General features: G+C 42.2%; 1 protein-coding gene across 1 annotated transcript in view; it reads right to left on the reverse strand.

Annotated features, from left to right (window-relative positions):
- Positions 1–14,311, reverse strand: part of si:ch73-234b20.5 (uncharacterized protein LOC449923 homolog) — a 49,579-nt gene extending 35,268 nt beyond the window's left edge. Inside the window, exon 1 of the mRNA XM_041194671.1 lies at positions 14,256–14,311. Coding sequence (XP_041050605.1) covers positions 14,256–14,258 — 3 coding nt within the window. The 5' untranslated portion in view covers positions 14,259–14,311. The remainder of the gene's footprint in view (positions 1–14,255) is intronic.
- Positions 14,312–20,949: the final 6,638 nt, after the last annotated feature.

Genomic DNA, 20,949 nt, shown 5'->3' on the forward strand with positions numbered 1-20,949 from the left:
GTAGTTGTGGATGGGGATTGTTCAGGCCTCTGTTCGAGGAAGAAGCTAAGGGCCCTCAGACCATCTTGGTGGGGGATGGAGGTGTAGAGGGATGATGGTGAAGAGGAAGCGGTTGGGGCCAGGGAACTGGAAATTGTTGATGTGACGTAAGGAGTCAGAGGAATCATGGATGTAGGTGGGAAGGGATTGGACAAGGGGAGAGAGAAGGGAGTCAAGATAACGAGAACTGAGTTCCGTGGGGCAGGAGCAAGCTGACATGATCGGTCTACCGGGACAGTTCTGTTTGTGGATTTTGGGTAGGAGGTAGAAGCGGGCCGTCCGAGGTTGGGCGACTATCAGGTTGGAAGCTGTGGGAGGAAGATCCCCAGAGGAGATGAGGTCAGTGACAGTCCTGGAAACAATGGCTTGATGTCAGACTGAATGACAGACTGAATGTTTAGCTGTAAAGGGCTATGATAGTGGATTAATGCCACACTGGGGATGCTGTATGGAGCACCCTCACAGATCACTGGTTATCAGCTGCAACATCCAGCACCTGGGGCATGATGAAAATTCATCAATGAGGCAGTTCCTCTCAGAATGTCCTCACATCCACTCACTCCATCAAGGTGTCTGAAACAACTGATGAAGTACTAAAGGATGGGAAGATGTTGGGAGCCACTGTGTTGTGGGTACAGTATTGTGGGATCATCTCATGCCCCAGCAACCAGTGGTCAGGACCATTAGCACTCTACAGAGCTACAATATTGAAAAGTAACCAGTCACCACAGTTATTCCACCAATTCAAAGACACTTAGACATTACTTTAGATAACATAATCAGACAAGCATATCTTATAAGGTCACCATGGAGAAAAACAGTGATAAGAATTAGCGTACTTCAATTTGCATGGCTATCTATACCTTATTAAAAAAAGTATGTTTTTGTGCAGCGGTTGGTTCCAAAACCTCCCTGTTGTCACTTTCTTGGCATACTTCTGTGTTAACTTTTCTTTTCCCATTATGAGTTCCTATGTCCAGATTTATAATGGAAATCACCTATTCAAACTCATCATCTTATAACTACCCAATCTGGTTATCAGGTAACTTTCTGTCGGTGAGGAAAAATTCTAGTATCCAAAATAAAGGTCTAAACAAAATATTTAAAATATTTCACCATTATTTGATTATAATTATCCCTTGAATTATGCTTTGTGTGGTCTACTGGCTTTAGTAAAGCTTTGTCGAAGGATTTAGCTTCTCCCAAAAGCTTAGATTTGGACTTAAATATTTTTGCTGAAACTGGATTTTGCAATTCGAGTATACAACAGTGTACCTAATTTCCTGGGATGATATTTTTTTTAGTATTCTCTGTTCGGCTGTTTTCAATATTATTTGATGAGAAATGAGAGGTCAAGTTTCAAAAGCTTTTTTAAAGCAAAATGCATATGAAGTATGGTTTTAAATAGAGACAGTGGGCGGAATTTTATGGCCCCATCACGGTGGGGGGCGGGGCGGTAAAAGTGCGACAAGGTGATCAAAAATCCATTGATTTAGGCAGGACCGTAAAATCCTGCCAGCTGAAAATTCCACCCTGTGTTTTTAATGGAAGTGGGAAAACGATATGTTCTAATTATATACACTTGCAGCTTTTGTTTTGACGTCCTATAAACACCAGAAAATACAATAAGCTGAGCAGGATAGCAAGAAAATGGAATTTGAGAGAGGGATAGTTAGAGATACTGTGTTCAGAGAAAGAGTGGCATGATAAGGAGAGAACCTATAAATTCATGGAAACTGGTGAAACCCCAGGGAAACAGTGGGAATGAGATCAGTTAAACATCACATTTCAGCACAGATATTAGTAACCCATTACCACATGAAATACATTAGTTAGTGTTTGTTATTGATATTAAAAGAAAAAAGGTGAGAGCTATCCGTGACCACCCGACACATAATCTGGTGATAAACACAATTAACAGAAGTTTCTGGGAACTCATTGTCTGCCATGGCTACACAGCTGCAGAATTATTTGTGGGACAGTGCAGCATAAAATATAGGGGAGGGCAGGTGGGGGATTATTTTTAAATTAATTATTCCAGAGAACAGCATTAATCTGATCCTAAAAAGAAAGTCTGAAAGAAAAATGGATCTTGCAGCATTTCAAATTTCATGGATCACAACCATGACAGCTAATGACAGCTACCTCACAGGAGGTGGCGCTGCATCTCACATGAACTGTTTTCAGGATAGGATGTTCTTACAGCACCCAGAGCAAATGTCAAGGTCACAGAGTGCAGGAGTATTCATTTACGTAGCTTTTATTGATACAACTAAGTTGCATGATACCCTTATTTATAATATTTGACTTTCCATAAGATAAAGTAAATCAAACAATTGAAACTTATTGAAATTTTAAAAAATAAATTACCTTTAACAACATGATTCATAAATAAATCAGTATACTAAGTCCGTGTGTACTGGTTTGGATCAGTTAGCTCAGTTGGCTAGATGGCTATAGGGTGGTGCATAATGATAGCAACTGTGTGGGTCCAACTCCCACACTGGGTGTGGTAGTTCACAGAGACTTACCTCCTTACTTTGCTCCATGGTTGATGTGGAGTGGTGCCCCTCAAGCTATGTAATCACTTCTCTCTCTCTGCCTATGGTCCCTCGTGGACTATATCTAATTACCTGCCAACTTAGAAGATTTTTAAGCTTAACTTAGCTCACATATATGTGTCTGGTCTGAACAAAGCCTATTCATGTGATATGCTGGGATAATAAGACCATAAGACATAGGAGCAGAAATTAGGCCATTCGGCACATAGAGTCTGCTCCGCCATTCAATCATGGCTTATAAGTTTCTCAACCCCATTCTCCCACCTTCTCCCCGTAACCTTTGATCCCCTTACCAATCAAGGACCTATCTATCTCGGTCTTAAATACACTCAATGACTTGGCCTTCACAGCCTTCTGTGGCAATGAATTCCATAGATTCACCACTTTCTGGCTAAAGAAGTTTCTCCTCATCTCTGTCCTAAAAGGTCTTCCCTTTACTCTAAGGCTGTGCCCTCGGGTCCTACTCTCTCTTACTAATGGAAACATCTTCCCCATGTCCACTCTATCCAGACCTTTCAGTATTCTGTAAGTTTCAATCAGATCCCTCCCCATCCTTCTAAACTCCATCGAGTATAGACCCAGAGTCCTCAAACATTCCTCATTTGTTAAGCCTTTCATTCCTGGGATCGTTCTCGTGAACCTCCTCTGGACCCTCTCCAGGGCCAGAACATCCTTTCTGAGATATGGGGCCCAAAATTGCTCACAATATTCTAAATGTGGTCTGATCAGAGCCTTATAAAGCCTCAGTAACACATCCCTGCTTTTATATTCTAGTCCTCTCGAAATAAATGCCAACATTGCATTTGCCTTCCTAACTACCAACTCAACCTGCAAGTTAACCTTAAGAGAATCCTGGACTAGGACTCCCAAGCCCTTTTGCACTCCAGATTTCTGAATTCTCTCCCCATTTAGAAAATAGTCCATCCAATAGCCAATCTTCTATCTATGCTAGTACCTTGCCTCTAACACCATGGGCTCTTATCTTACTGAGCAGCCTCCTGTGCGGCACCTTGTCAAAGGCCTTCTGGAAGTCCAAGTAGATAACATCCATTGGCTCTCCTTTGTCTAACCTACTAGTTACCTCCTCAAAGAATTCTAACAGATTTGTCAGGCATGACCACCCCTTGATGAAACCATGCTGACTTTGCCCAATTTTACCATGCACTTCCAAGTATTCTGAAATCTCATCCTTAATAAAGGACTCTAAAATCTTACCAAAGCCGAGGTCAAGCTAATCGGCCTGTAATTTCCCATCTTTTGCCTCACTCCCTTCTTAAACAGGGGGGTTACATTAGTGATTTTCCAGTCCTCTGGGACCCTCCCTGACTCCAGTGATTCCTGAAAGATCACCACTAATGCCTCCACTATCTCTTCAGCTATCTCCTTCAGAACTCTGGGGTGTAATCCATCTGGTCCAGGTGATTTATCCATCTTCAGACCTTTCAGTTTTCCTAGCACCTTCTGCTTGGTAATGGCCACCATACTCACCTATGCCCCCCGACTCTCTTGAACTCTGGGGATGTTACTCGTGTCTTCCACCGTGAAGACTGATGCAAAGTTTCTCCGCCATTTCTTTGTTCCCCACTATTACTTCTCCAGCGTCACTTTCCAGCAGCCCAATGTCCACTTTTGCCTCTCTCTTACCCTTTATATATCTAAAAAACTCTTGCAATCTTCTTTTATATTACTGGCTAGTTTACCCTCCTATTTAATCTTCTCCCTCCTTATTTCTTTTTTAGTTGTCCTCTGTTGGTCTTTGTAGGCTTCCCAATCCCCTGGCTTCCCACTGCTCTTCCCCGCATTGTATGCTTTCTCTTTAGCTTTTACGCTGTCCCTGACTTCCCTTGTCAGCCATGGTTACCTCATCCTCCCTTTAGTATGTTTCTTTTTCCTAGGCATGAATTTTTGCTGTGTCTCCCAAATTACTGCCAGAAACTCCTGCCATTGCTGTTCCACTGTCTTTCTTGCTTGGCTCATCTCCCAGTCAATTCTGGCCAGCTCCTCCCTCATGCCTCTGTAGTTGCCTTTATTCAACTGTAATACCGTTACATCTGATTCCAGCTTTTTCCTCTCTAATTGCAGGTTAAATTCTATCATATTATGGTCACTTCCTCCTAAGGGTTCCTTCACCTTAAGCTCCCTTATCAAATCTGCCTCATTACACATCACTAAATCTAGAATTGCCTGTTCCCTAGTGGGCTGCACCACAAGCTGCTCCAAAAAGCCATCTCATATACATTCCACAAATTCCTTTTTTTGGGATCCACTACCAACCTGATTTTCCCAATCTACCTGCATATTGAAATCCCCAATGATCACTGTAACCTTGCCTTTCTTACATGCCTTTTCTATCTCCTGGTGTATCATGCTGACTACTGTTCGGAGGCATAACTCCCATTATGGTTATTTTACCTTTGCAGTTCCTCAACTCTACCCACACAGATTCTACATCATCTGACCATAGGTCATTTCTTGCTATCGATTTAATTTCATTTCTTACTAACAAAGCAACCCCACCCCCCTGCCAACCTGCCTATCTTTTCGATAGGATGAATATCCTTGGATATTTAGCTCCCAGTCCTGATCCCCTTGCAGCCATGTCTCCGTGATGCCCACCACATCTGCGCCACAAGCTCATTTACCTTATTTCATATACTGCGTGCATTCAGATACAACACCTTCAGTTCTGTATTTCCCGTCCCCTTTCTCATTGTCGTCCCTTTATCGGATGTGCTTGAAGTTAGATTCTTAGCCCTTTCCAAACACTCTGTCCTATTTTGTGTTCTAGGGACTTTAATAGCCTCTCCTGAGCTCTCCTTTCTTTTCAGTTTTTTCATAATTTTCCATGAAGTTGAATTCACCCACCCCCCCACACGCTAACCTGCTGCTTTGTTTCCCATTACTCATACTTCTTGGAATTTTACCCTTCCCTTCATTTGATAATGACATCACTCGATCAGGTTACACAAAATATTTTGCATTGTTTGCACAAGTGTAACCAAGTTACAAATGGAATAACTGAGCTGGGAGAGATGGAATATACGAAAATGATTCAATGTATGATGTCAAGAATCACATGCCAGTCTCTGATTAGCTATTCTCCCAGTTAACTTACAGGACAGTATGAAATACTAGTTGTTTGGACTAAATTTTATGAATCTGGTCCGTACTGCACCATGATTCCAAGGCCCAGGAGAATACTGTAGAATGTTTCTCTTTATTGTGGAATGTCCTGCTGTTTTCTGCATTTAAGGTGTTGTGGTTGAAAATTACTCCATGCCTAACTCCTGCTTATTGTGTCTTTAACTGTATTTCTGATATCGACTGTGCCTGGATACCATAGCTAATGCCAGGTGGCTTTCAGCCATCGCACCTTCAGAACCACAGACAAGAGCAGTGAGTGGAAGCCAGGCATAGAGCAAGTTCCAACGATAACACTGCAAAGACTGTATCAGCTGTGAACATTTTCAGGTACGAGTTTTGCAATGCATAGCAATAGATCTTCTAATATGCTTTGCATTATTAGAAGTTACTTCTCCCCAGAGACCTTTCTCACATAAATATCTTGTTGTGCGGTTCTCTAAGCATTATGATATTTTAATCATATCAAATCTCATATATTACTAGTTTTCTAATGTAACCAGAGATGTTTTACAGAGATAAAGCACACAACTGCACATTTTGGAAGTTGGAGTTTTTACGTTATTGCAGCCCTAGTGTTGCAGAAATACATGCTTACTTTATTCCCCCATTTTTATTTTGGTCAAATTGAAAAGTTTATTTTCTTTGTTCACTTCTGCACCTTCCATCATTGCTTGGACTGCAGGCAAGTAACCTGTTCCTAGTGGAGATTTGTTGGTGCGTTATATTCAAGGATGGGTGGGATGTTAAACTCAGTTTTTATAACCAATAGCAAAGAAATGCTAGGTCCCCTAAACTGAGCTAGAGCTGCAGTAGATTCAACATTCTCTTGCCACTGAACTGTGTTGACTTGCTGCAGTAACCGGCCTAGATGGGCCAATGAATTCTAGGGACCCAGCTTACAACGTATTTGTGACTTTGATAAGTTGTTTCAGTGTTACAGTAAAGGCAGAAATTCGAGGGATATAAACATGGAGCTGCTGGAAATATGGCCAAGGATTTGGGAGGCGATATCACATTCAAGAAGTTTGGAGAGGGAAGTGAAGAAATGGAGGGTAATTTGCAAGGATACAAGTCAAAGGTTGGTTTTTTTGACGAAGGGGGTGATGACAGCATTTGTAAAGAGCAGCGGGACTGCAATTGAAAGCTAGAACAGAATCATCCCAGATGTGCACTGTGGAGTAATGGGCAGGAAGAAAATAATGCACAACTTCAGTATTGCTGGAAAAAGATATTTTGTCAAAGCTTTTTGTCTTGCACTCCTCAGGACAATTGCAAGAATATCAATATCAGGGGAAGCAACAACTTTATACTGTATGAGAAGACAGTGCTGATTGGTTGGCAAGTGGACTCTGGTAGAGGCGTTGCCATAGAGGAAGCACCAGTTAATGGCAATTGACAGTTAACTGCCAAGCCTTGTTTGAAATTTAAACCAGGCAGCTTGACTCTGATTGGTCAAGACATTGCCCTGAGGAATGAACCAGCGAATAGCTATCACTTATTTTGAACAGCTAAAACAGATGCAATCTGTGTACATGTTCTTTCTGTCTGCAAAGAGCAGGGCCCGGTGTACTAATATATGTAGCATACAGTACACACAAATGTGCCATACTGCAAGCCCAACTGACAATCTTAAATTGATTGTCAGAGTAATTTTTAGCACACTGAGGATTATTTAGCAAATGTTGTCCAATTCTGGAATCACATCTAATGTTGGACACCATGTTTTGAGTTTTGCAAGCATGGGCTGATTGGGTACGTTCTGTGCCTTGCCCATTGTGAACAGTGGGACATGTTATTTGATACTATCTGCCATTCTTTGGGATGTATTGCCTACATACCTAGCATCACACTGGCACGGAAATTCATATACCACATTATTCATTTGTGAGATAGGCAGAACATCTTTTTGGCTTGATGGCAGCATTCTGTTAGTGGTGAATACCACTCATGTTGCTACTGCATAGTGGCAGCGTGAAACAGCTAGTTTCACTTATTGATCAAATTTCCAAGACACCTTGCCCTTCCAGGATAATCTGGGATAGACTAGGCACTTTTCAGGGCCAAAAGTGACAGCCTTAGGCCTGTTCATCATGCAGCACAAAATGATCTAATAAGGGTAGTCATTATCCCATAAGATGCCAAGCTTGCATGGTGAGCAAACGGTTCAGGCCCTATTTACGAGGATGCCAATAAGGCCAATTTTGTTGAGTGTGGAACTATAAGAATCTCAATGTATGTATTTACCAGTGAAGATAGGCTTGTGATAGACCATGGTAGAGAACCCTCTGGCCGATTTCTCAACTAGTACGTCAAGGAAAGGGAGTTCATTTGACTACTCCATTCCAAAGGTAAATTTGAACATAGGATGGAGCCCATTAAGACGCAATGAAATTACTACATGCTGCTGTGGAGTTAAATATAGCGAACTTATCATCCACATATTAGAAATATGCTAGGGGTCGGAGGTTAGGTGTCATTCCATCCACGTTTCTCATGGAACCCAACAAAGATGTTTGCGAGAGCTGGGCCTAGGGGGGGATCCCATTGCAACACCATCTATTTGGGCACACATGGTGTCATTAAAACTGAACTCAACTGCACGAGTTGCCACAATGGTGGCGGGTCTAGATCGCCATGATATAGTGCTATATTGCGCTGTAGCGCAAATATCTATGGCTTCCTTAAGTGGAACATTGGTGAATAGCCTAGTAATGTCAAATAAGCACATGGACACAGCATTGCTTTTTCCCAGGGTGGAAGAGTCAATTACTAGGGGACGTAGATTTAAGGTGAGAGGAGAAAACTATAGAGGAGATGTGTGGGGCAAGTTTTTTTACACAGAGGGTAGTGAGTGTCTGGAATTCGCTGCCAGAGGAGGTGGTGGAAGCAGGTACGATAGTGGTGTTTAAGAGGAAGCTTGACAATAGGAAGGGAATAGAGGGATACGGACACCGGAAGTGAAAAATGTTTTAGTTGACGGGCAATATGATCAGCGCAGGCTTGGAGGGCTGAAGGGCCAGTTCCTGTGCTGTACTTTTCTTTGTTCTTTTGTTCTTTGATATACAAGTCCTGTATGATCTTTGCAATGTGAAGGAATCCTTCACTGTGCATCTGGAAAACTTGTTCAAAACTGGTTGTAACAATTTGCCCAACTATTTGGTCAATTCATGCTGTGCAGACCTGGTCATGGATAAGATAGGGCGTAAAGGGACATCACTTTTGTGTGTTTTGAGCAGCCCATACAAACGCATATGCAGCAAGCCATGAGGACGATATATCACACGGCAGCTCATCGCTCTTACACAAGTCCAGCAAGTATAAAGTTGTTGCCTCCCCTGAGATTGATATTCTTGTGATTGTCCTGATGAGTGCAAGACAAAAAGCTTCAACAAAATGTCTTTTCTCAGCAATACTTAATAATTGGCACATGTAAATCTGGAGCACGCAAACAGTTCAGAGTAGATCAGTTTGGTACACAACCAGTGGGCTGAATGTTCTTTTTCTACACTGTAACATCTATGATCTTACGATCTGTCATCTTGGAACAAGGCCCCAGAATACTTGAGTATGTCATTGTTGTCACTTCAAGGGTAAGTGTCTCCTAGCAACATCTCACAGAATAAAAAGACATTCTGCAAGAGTATTAGGGGAAATGGATGGAGAAAATTTGCAATTTGCAATCAATAACTTGAAAAGGTTGATAGGTTCAATGCTGTGAATCTGCCCCAGCTGAGTTGCTGAATTTGAATAAAGTTGAAACAATAAATGGACAACTCATTATAAATGGATTTCTTCATGTTTAAATTTAAGAGTTTGTTTCAACTACTCTTGTTGCATTGCTTAAATTTTTTATACATCAAAGACCCATGGGGATGGAAAGCCTGATTTCTACCAGCTGGGAGAGGTGGGGAATGGACGGCAGCAACATGGGATGGAAACTAATTGTGCCAGGATTCTGCCCCTTTTGCATTGGTCCTTTAAATCCAGGGGCAGGAGGGCACCATGCCCCCACATGAGAGTGGCATGTCTGGGAGTTTTCCAGGGCCTTTCTGCAGATTACGCCATTGGTACCCTTATCAGAACTCGCCAGGCCATTGAGGTGTTCAGACAGATCTCATGCAGATTGAGGTTAATTACTTCTGGTACATGGTTTCCCTTCCAACTAAATAACCTTTAATCTGTTTTTTCTTTAGGACTGAGATGGGCATTGAGCTTGCTCTAGTAGAGCAGTATTGGGCCTATCTGCCATCTTGCAGGCGGATTAGGGTAGGCAGCACTGAAGTGGCTTTGAAGACATGATGTGCCCAACCTGGCTGTGAATGACCCCATCCCTGTGATAAGGGTTGAGATTCTTTAGCTTCAGGTTAAGATGAATGGCGATTTCACTCTGCTGCATTTTCACCTGTGGAGCAGACCTTCAGGAATTTAGGAGCCCAAAGGTTTTAAAGTTCAGTGAGAGCAAAGGAAAGCTTGTGGTACAAGGATTGAGATGCCCTGGAGGAATTTCTTTGAAGCACTGAAGAGAAGAATATGTTGGCAAATAGGTTCATCCACAGTGTACCGAGAAACACTTCTGTATCTATAAAAAGGCTACACTAAAACCTATGGCAAGTTTGTGAGGCGATGGTATGTTCAAACACAGATTTTCTCTTCACTTCCACCATAAAGGCTGTTAGTCTTAAATAGATATTCTTTGTAAGTCAGCGGCTGTTCTGGTTAAACATATAAATTTGCAGCACAGTGAAATAGAGAACAACATTAAATGTGCAAATGTATTAGATGATAATTTAGTTTCTGCTTAAATGTTCTTTGACTAAATCAGGAAATTCAACATTGTAGAATGAGTGAGTGTAAGCGAGAGAGAACCCTGAGACAGGGAGTGAGTTGGGCACACACGCATGCTGCTTGGTGCGGACAGACACACCCTCACCTTCTCCCACTCCACCCTCCTGAAAAGCCTATTCACACACATGGCAATATAGGCTCCATGGTGGGCATTTGTAAGTGTGGTTAGTTTCAATTTGAAATGAGAAAATATTTAGTACTCAATGCAAAGTGTAATTTTTCTGTTAACAAAACCCACTTGTGTGGATAGAAATAACACATCATTGTAGTTGAATTGGTTAGTGCTAATTTATTGGAAAGTTTTGCCATTTTTAAACTTAGAAGTGAAACCACGGGTCATTTGCCAATAGAATATGTCTCTGTTAGTTGAAGATATTCTCATTTATACATGGGATTGTTGTTTGCAGTGCTTATGCGGTTCAAGTCTTTTAGATGTTGCTGTCTGGAATTTGCATAGGGCCAGGTTCAAAGAAGCTGAGATGGTTGCATAATATGAATGACCAAGTTCTTTGTAATTGTCTGACAAAGCCGTAGTCGTGAAGTGTATCATAATGAAACCTGAGCTTTCGATGGGCTTTATAAATAAAGGCACCAAGTACCAAAGCCAAGAAGTTTTGCTAAAGTATATGTAACAGTTTGACCCTACTGTGACTATGGTTCCCAATTCTGGGCACCTGAAGGATGTGAGGAGGATTTTAAAGGCTGGTATTGCTGAGGGTGTGTGTGTGGGGGAGTGGAAATGAAAAGGGGCCCAGAGACAGGAGAAGCACTAGGGCCCATGATTTCTCTCCCCGGCCCTGTATATCAGTGAGGATTCTTTCTTGGATCAATTATTTTAACAAATATCTATAATTTTAAATCAGAAACCAGATCTTCATCTTCATCTGGTCTGATTAAAATTAGATGATGTCACTTCACTGGAGGTTAAATCAATAATTCAAGTCAGTCATGTGTGAGTATAAATAGGATCAATGTCAGGTTGGAATTCAGGATCTAGAATATCTCATGGGCGGTGGTGTAAAAGCAAAGGGTATGATTATATTACTGTTAATGAAAGGCAGTTCAGTGACAAAGTACATTGCGCAGAGGGCACAGGTTCACATCCGCAATTCCTCACATAGTTAGTTGCTATTGTGACAAGTGTCATTAAGGTTGAGAAATGTTCAGCACCTCTTGACAGGTGGAGGAAAAAGAAAGAAAAAAGGTGAGGGAATGGGAGGGACTCTGGCCACTACTTCTTTCTTCACTGTCAGATTAACTGCAGAGGATCTGGGGTCAGGTCAGACACAAGCACTCTTGGCTGGGAAATCGTCGGTAGGTAAAGTGGGGTTAAAATCAAAATGAAAGAGACTAAGAGGGAAATCAATAAGGGACTACAGTGGCTGGTTCTGAGCCCCTTCATTTTCAACCCCAAACATACTGAAACGTTTTATGCATTTCCCACTTGTTTCTTAATTCACCCAAGCCCCTGCTGCTAGATTTATATTGACTGATGCCAGTATCTAAAGAAAGATGGACAGATAAGACACAGGCCTCATTAGATACGGTACTGCTGAGGAAGTGTTTGTCAAAGCTTTTTTGTTTGACTTGTTTACAAACACACAAAGCAATGATGTAAATTATGTCAAATTGAACCACTTCATCATTACTACATTTGGCTGTTCTCACACCTTGAATAGAAGACTTCCTAAACAACTTTTCATGAAGACGCTACCTTTTAAAAATACTTCCTCAAATGTCTCTGCGCTTCTGTGGAATTCTTTATGAGATGGTTAGAGCATGGTGCATAAACCTCTTGTTTGGTTCTGTTTGATATGCTTATCCCATTAGCTGTTAATTTTTATTTGGCTAGCCAAGTGACCATACAGGAGGCAGTGTATTTCTATCCTCCTGCCAGAGGATGGTGACCTCTTGCGTTTCTGCACTCTGTTGAAAATTCCTGACCTCTTGGTCTTGGAGAGTGACAAAAAGTGACAGGTACTTTGGAGACCAGGATATTCCAGCATTTATAGCTATACTCAAAGTCCTCTATTACAAAAGTGTATGGAGCTACACTTCTAATGTGAAGATTTTCATTTCTATTGTAAATTGTGCACCTACAAAGGCTGTGAAAAGGCAAAGAGAATGGCATAAAAAAAGGAGAAAAAGAGGGAAAGAAAAATCAGAACAGAGAACACATTAATGTCACCTAATTACCCCTGTGGTCTATGTGACTGATGCAGCTTTCTGCTTATAATCATGTTTATGTTTCTGGTGTGGTTTGTACTTATGATTGAGAAATCTCACTTTTTTAAAAATCAATTTTAACAGCTATGACTTTTAAAAGATATTTCTGAGAGGTCGACATAGCCTACAGGAAGTTGGATGGATTTGTCACAAACAAATAAAAATTCAACCCCCGTCCTTCCCTCTGTGTTTGTGGTAACTTCACCTTGTACTGAGGTACTTGGTCATACAGAACAAAATAGTCCTACCATCAGTCTGTGGTTACCTAGCAGGTCTCAGCTGGCATTGTGTAGGGGTGGGGAGGCACTCTGGCACCAATGTCCCCAGGGCGGGTGATGGAAAACAAATTATCCACAGCTCCTGCCCCCGATCGCTACTTAGTAATTCCTACTGGAAGTATATGTGGAAATCAGTTGAGGACAGATTCAGGGTTGAAAGTGATCCTGCTAGTGGTCAAAAAGCCTGCCAATATTTAGCCAGTATCACCACCGTCAACACCCCTTTGACCTTTTGCTTATGACATCTTTTGCAATCTCTCCTTTGCTTCCCCCTATCACTGGCCTTTTATCCAGCTTCATCTGTCCCACCCCCCTTAAACAGTATATATTTCACCACATTTTTACTTCTCTTTAGTTCTGAAGGGGAGTCATACGGACTCAAAATGTTAACTGTCTTTCTCTCTACAGATGTTGTCAGACCTGCTGAGTTTTTCCAGCAATTTTTGTTTTTGTTTCAGATTTCCAGCATCCACAGTATTTTGCTTTTACACCAATATTTACTGCCACCTAGAATAGCCACTTGGATAAAGTCCTGGAGGGCTGCTGGTGACTGCGGAGTCACACCCAGTGTAAACCAGTAACTTGAGGAGAAGAGTAAGAAAAGGGGAACAAAACTGGGTAAAGAATACAATTGCTAATGGAAAACCAATGTAATAATAACTGTTGTTGGGTTTGATGTTTATTGCATTACTATGAGAGTGTATTAAATTGTGATTCAGTTGGTGTTTATGAGAAGAATAGCTAAACTCTAAAGAGCTGATAATGCTTGGGAGGAAGGAGGTAGATGGGTTTGAAATAACAGCCAAGCTACATAATGCATTTCCTCAGTGAGGGCTTTGCTGAACTATTTTCATACGTGCTTACCAAATATTTTGGGCAAGATCCTATAAACTTTACAATGGTGCTCTTCTTACTTGAAAATACCAGTGGAAAAAAAAAGTGCTTTTCTGAACCTTGAGAAAGGCTAAGGAAAAGCCAAAAGCTCTGGCCTTTTTGGATTATAGTGCGGTTATTGTTCACAGCTTCTCCACCTTTAGCTTCATATTTCTTGTAAAATCTTCTGCTGTATGCATGCACTATATCGAAGGTCATCAGAACACTTGCAATAAAAACAAATATGACCAGAAATTAAACATTTTGATTAAAAGGAAAACAAACTTACCATTGTCGTCTGTGAGGCTGCTCCTGCTTTTGCCGATGAGTGTAATGGAAAACAAAATGTTGAAGTGACTAGTTAATATTTAACTTGGATTACAAAATTTTCATTGAAGGCCAGCCTGTAAGCTGAGCCGATACTAGATTCTTTCCCCTCCTCCTTTCACTGAAGCTAATAGAGCGTAGGTATAGGTACTGCCTGCTACTGAGTAAAATCATGGCAATGCAGCAACAGGTGAGGTTCTTTCTGTTCTGCAGGTGTTTACTACACCTGATAGGTTTCTGAACAGGCCTTAGTGCATTGTGATCCACCCTCAGAAAATGGCTTTGCCTGCTATTGCTGGCGATGCTGATTCTAATTGGTTGTTTATTCTGTTCTGATTCCCCCCTGACATCAGCCAACACCTGTTAGAAATCCCCAGTGAATGGAAAGGGCTGGGCAATAAAGTTCACCTTCCTAATGAAGGGACTGCTACCACCAGGCAGCTAACAAATCTGAGGAGACAGAGAGAACGTGACATGGTGCAGTTTATACTGCAGAGCTGGAAAAGTAAATAGGTGAAGTTTATCCTCCAAGTTCAGATTAGATAAAGGTCCCAGTGTGATTAGGCTGCAGAGGGAAGAAACTCATTTCAAGAATCAGAGGGTAAAATTCTTTCTGAGCTAAAACAAATAATATTGGTACAAGTAAAACAAAATTGCAAATGCTGGAAATCTGAAATAAAAACAGAAACAGCAGGTCAGTCAAGCATATAAGAGGAAAGACCTTCAGGTATGGACCTCTCATTAGAGGCAGTCTCCTGTACATTGGGGTCCAAATGCAGACTGGGCTTTGCCAAATACCTGCACTCTGATGGCAGATGTAACCCTGTCTTCCCTGTGGCATCAAATCCCCCACCTTCCCCACTGCTGACCTCTCCATCTCGACCTCCTACATTGCTTCAAACAAACTCATTGTAAGCATTAGAAACAGTTGGGCGGTGGGGGGAGGAGGGGTTATTAGTACAGGTATTAGTACAGTACAGGTATTAGCTGCCATTGAAAGCTTTGCCTGCCATCTACACGAATCAAAAATTCAGACATGCACTGCTGACACTTTGTTAACTGTTAAATACATACAGGGGGAGTTTTCCCCAACAAGGGGAGGCAGGTTTGGATGAGTGCAGGGAATTAAATCGCCCAAAAGTGACATTGGGCTGAATTTTTTGGGATGCCATTGGCCCTGCCCACCCTGACTGAGAAGTCAGTTGTCAACTAGTCCACCCAAAAGCTGGCTGACTCAGCCATTTTATGCTGGGAGCAGCCTTAATTGTTTCAGAGTGTGACGTCTGGCCCCATTTGGGAGGAAGTCCTGCCTTAGAGCACTGTTAGCCAATCCCCGAAAAAGAGAAGGTTATGGAGCTGGTCTTCAAGATAAATCTGAGGTATCAACAGAGCCTGGCTGGCAGACCCCAATAATGGGAGTTGGGGGAGGGCTGAGGGGGAACTGGCTTTGCGAGGACAGAGGCGGTGGGTTAAAAGAGGGATATGATCATTGGGGAGGATGTCTTCGATAGGCACAGGGGAATCCCCAAAGGAGGTCACTCCCCTTGACAGGACAAAGGGGATGGGCACAGAGATCCAGCTCCAAGGTGGCAAGACCCCCAACAAAGGGTCTACAGACAGAGGATCAGCTCTCACATGAGCACCATTGCCTCAGGAGGCTCAAGTTCTCATGGCAAGTCATTGCTGACATCTGCGGCCTCCTGGAACACGACCACCTTCCCAGTGGACCAGGCATTGCCAGTGGCCATCAAAGTTTCCTCTCCATTTCTTTGGTTTCTGCACCCTCTAAAATCCAAGTGCAGGTGAGCCATTGCAACCCATACCCTGGATCCCTTTAGTTTGAAATAATTTCTTTGACAGATCCCATACGTCACACCTCTCGCCCTCTCTCATTGGCCTGAGAACCCAGAAGCAGATACTAATGGCTGCTTGCACAATGTGGAGGGGGCAGGGGGAGGGGTGGTGCTAATAGCATGTGAAGCTAACACATGTTCCAACTTGCCTCCAGCTCTTAAAGGCAGTCTGTACCTCTTAAAGGGAAGCTGCACTGGAGATGTGAGGGCTTCCAAGTAGACAGTGTTGAAGATTGAAGGTAAAGAAAAATGGAGTACCCACCCAGAAGTTTAAAAATAGCAAAACTTTCCAATATGTCTCATTATTGGCTAGTTTGTTCTGGTTTCTTAATGGGATATACTTCCCCTGAACTCCATTGATCATCTCATTAAATATTTCCCCCTGCTGCTCTACCTTTTTCTTGATCAATAATGATTTTCCTGTTTGCCTTCCTTAGTTTTATCCTCATCCACTCATAATGTTTTCCCTAATTATTACTTTGGTCTTTGTCTTACTTATGTCTCTCTCTGTCATTATTTTAAACCTTATGATGCTGCTATTGCCATGCCTACTTCTCTTGCTGTTCTGGTTCATTAGCCTAGCTCACTACCAGATCCAACAATGATTCCTTTCTTATGTACTTGGTAAGAAAGGAGTCCAGGATTCATCATAGAACTGTAATCCTTTTCCCCATTTCTTCACCTCCTCTTGCCGGTTTATTTGGGGATAGGTGAAACCTCCCATGATGGAGGTATCGGCAGCATGCCCCAGCCAGGGGATTGAGGTGGTTGGGGACCGGGTTTGAGAAGCCGGGGGGAGGGTTTAAGATGGGTATGACCTTGGTGGGGGGTGCCTCTGATTGGCACAGGGAACCCCCCAAAGGAGGTCCCTGTTCCCTTGCCCGATACCACCCCGCGCTGTAAAAGCTGCTGGGCTTCCAATCTGGTGTGGGCCTCTCCATGTAGCAGGTAAAATAGCAGCAGGGGCAAGATGACGCATTTAAGTGGCCATTAATTGGCCACTTAAAGACCTCAATAGGCCCAAGGATGGGTGGGCCACCCAATGCCTCTGCCGCTTCCTGTAAAACGGGGGACAGATCGGGGGCGGGTGGGTTGGTGGTTGGCAGACCACATTCTCCATTTTACCAGTCTCCTGGACTTCAAACGTGCTAGCAGGGGAGTGTTAAGTTCTGCCCGTGTCTTTTTTCAATTTCATACATTTGCCTACCTTTTTGTCCCTCCACATTCCTTTCACTGTTGGGTGTTTTGTAGTATAGGCTGATTAGCATGATCTGCTTATCCTTAATCTCAATCCATATGGATTTTGGATCTATTTGAATATATTATGAATATATATATTGTGTATTTGTACAGATTCACAGATTGTTAAAATTTGCAATGCAGGGTTACCAAAACCATGGAAAGTACAAACACAACATTGGGGTTCATTTCTAGAGGTATAGGAATTAAAAATAAACAAGTTATATTAAGCTTATTAAGAACATTGGTATACTAAAGAGTACTATGCACAATCTGGTCTCCATATTACAAGAAGGATACAGAAGCACTGGGGGAAGTGTAAAAAAGATTTACAAGGATAATATCAGAACTATGATGTTAAAGTTTTTAGCAAAGAACAGGCTCGGCTCTTTAGTTAAAAAAAAGGCTGAGAAGTGACCGAGAGGTCTTTAAAATTATGAAGTTGTTTAATAGTGCAAACGTGAAGAGGATGTTTTCATTAATGTTAGTTATATATTTTTTTTCCTATTGCCATTATATTAACTGTAATTAGTATAGCCACCCCAGCCTTTTCTCCTTCCTTAACCTTTCTATGTACATATTATATCCTGCAATGTTTAACTGCCAATCTTGTTCTGAATGCAGCCATATTTTTGTTAGCTCTATCACATCTGGTTCCTCTCCTAATCTCCATTTCTCCCACTTTATTTTGGATGCTGTGCACATTGCAGTACAGGCAATTTAATTTGTTTTTAATCAGTCATGTCTCTCGCTTTACTTTTAACAGTTATTTTATAACTTTATCTGTTCCCTGACTTTTTGTGCTACTCTTATTCCTTTCCTTGATCTGGCCTCTACTCTCATCTCCAACATATTTTACCTTTAGGCTGCTGATATCTCTACCAGATTCCTCCCATCTCCAAGGAACTTGGAAATGTAAAACTGGGACATTACCACCACATTTAGGATGGAAACTGCCAGTGTAAACTAATCGCACTAAAATCTCCTGAGGGTGATAGCACTATACTGTCGAGAACCTCCTGTACTCCAATCAACTCCTACGTCCGACATCTATCTCTTTCCACTCCAAGGCTCTGCTAGCTGATATTGCAATGGCCAAAGAGATGGCAGGTGGACCTGGGATGCTCATTTTCTACTGGCAGCCCGTTGCTTAATGTTCATGATGTCCTGCCCTCAAAATAGGCCGATTAACATGAATGTCCAATACTTAAAATCTACCCCATCTCGTGTATAAATTGGTTTGTTTTCTCTGTCACTCAAATCCCTCAGGATACAGCACCTCACTCATCGAAGAGGTATTCCCATGGCCCTGACTGGGGCTAGGCATTGTGGGGAGTCAGCAAAGAGATCAAACCAAGCCACTATCTGACTTTGAAAAGGAAAAGCAGCACAGGGAACACAGCTGACTGAAGTTGGGATGGGCCCAGACTACAGGAAGAGTTGACCTGACTTCACAGTTAAACAAAAACAAAATACCACGGTTGCGGGAAATCTGAAACAAAAAGATAAAATACTGGAATAAAACAGAAAATGCTGAAAATCCTCGGTAGGTGAGGCAGCGTCAAGCGAGACTGGAAATTCCTGCCTGAAGTCAATGGACCTTTCTGTCAAATTTTCCATCCCCCCATGACGATTCCAGTGGTGGGTGGGACCGGAAAATCCCATCCAACATTTCAGGTTGATGACCCTTCATCAAAACACTGGAATAGTGAAATAAAAATAGAAAATACCAGTCAGGCAGCAACAAAGAGAAACAAAGTTAATGTTTCAGGACAATGACCCAGCATTAATTAAACATTCAAACTTTGGGCTTATCCTGTCACAGCAATACTGTCAATTGCATAGAGGTTACTGACAATGCGTTACCATAGAATGGTTACAGCACAGAAGGAGGTCAATTGGCCCATTGTGTCCGTGCTGGCCCTCTACAAGAGCAAGTCAGCTAATCTCATTCCCTAGCCCTTTCTCCGTAGCCCTGAAAATGTTCCTCTTCAGGCACTTATCCAATTCCCTTTGAAAACCACAGCTGAATCTGCTCCACCACATTGTCAGGCAGTGCATTCCAGATCCTGACCACTTGCTGCATAAAAATTTGTTTCCTCATTCCGTCCTTGCTTCTTTTGCCATTCAGCTTTAATTGGTTTCCTCTGGTTCTTGACCCTTCCACCAACTTCCTTGCTTTTGTATTGTCTGCATCTATTTATAAAGCCCAAGATCCAGTAAGCCTTTTCAATCACTTTCTCAACCTGCCCTGCCACCTTCAGCAATTTATGCATATATAGCTCCAGATCTTTCTGTTACTGCACCCCACTTAGGATTGTGCCCTTTATTTTATCTCGTTTCGCCCTAATCTTCCCATTAAGATGTATTACCTCACATGCGCTACATGAAATTTCATCTGTCACCTGCCTACCAGCTGGTCTATGTCCTCTTGAAGTCTATCACTGTCAAGTTTTGTGTAATGCAAATTTTGAAATTGTGCCCTTTACACCCAGGTCTAATATATGTCAAGAAAAGCAGGGCTCCTCGTACCGATCCCTGGGGAACCCCACTATATACCCTTCTCCAGTCCAATAAACAATGGTTCGACCCACCACTCTCTGTTTCCTGTCACTCAGTCAACTTTGTATCCATGCTGCCACTGTCCCTTTATTCCATGGGCTTCAACTTTGCTGCGAAACCGATAATGTGGCATTTTATCCAACGCTTTTTAGAAGACCCTGTACCATCACCACTACGCACCGCCCCCCGCCCCCACATCAACATTGTTACCCTCAACAACTCTATGTTACCTCATCAAAAAACTCAAGCAAGTTAGTTATACATGATTTGCCCTTAACAAATCTGTGCTGGTTTCATTAATTAATTCATACTTGTCCAAGTAACTGTTAATTTTGTCCTGAATTATTGTGTCTAAAAGCTTCCCAACACTGACATCAAACTGACTAGCCTTAAGTTACTTGGTTTATCCTGACACCCTTTTTTGAACAAGGGTGCAACATTTGCAATTCTCTAGTCCTCTGGCACTACCCCTGCACCTAAAGAGCTTTGGAAGATGATGATCCATACCTCTGAAATTTCCACCCTTATTTCCCTCATGATTCCCATCCAGTCCTCAGTCATGCCCTCTGCCTTCATGTGTAGATCCTCTTTTTGGTCCACCCCACCCTTACTACCCTTATATTATTTATATGGCTTTAGAAGACTTCTGGGTTCCCTTGTATGTTAACTGCTAATTTCTTCTCATACTCTCTCTTTGTTTTTCACTTCCCCCCTGAACTTTCTATATTCAGCCTGGTTCTCACTTGTATCAACCTGACATCTGTCATGAGCAGGCAAAAGCAAAACACTGCAATGACCTTTCATCAAAACACCCTTTTTTTGCTTCCTCTATCATTATCCAGGGAGCTCAAGCTTTGGTTACCCACCTTTCCCCTTTTTAGAAACACATGTCAACTGTCCCTGAACCACCTTCTCTTTGAAGTCAGCTCATTCTTCCATTACAGTTTTGTTTGCCAGTCTTTGATTCCAATTTATCTGGGACAGGTCTGTTCTCACCACAAT

Source organism: Carcharodon carcharias, chromosome 1 (genome assembly GCF_017639515.1).
Source record: "Carcharodon carcharias isolate sCarCar2 chromosome 1, sCarCar2.pri, whole genome shotgun sequence".
NCBI classification, from domain to species: Eukaryota; Metazoa; Chordata; class Chondrichthyes; order Lamniformes; family Lamnidae; genus Carcharodon; species Carcharodon carcharias.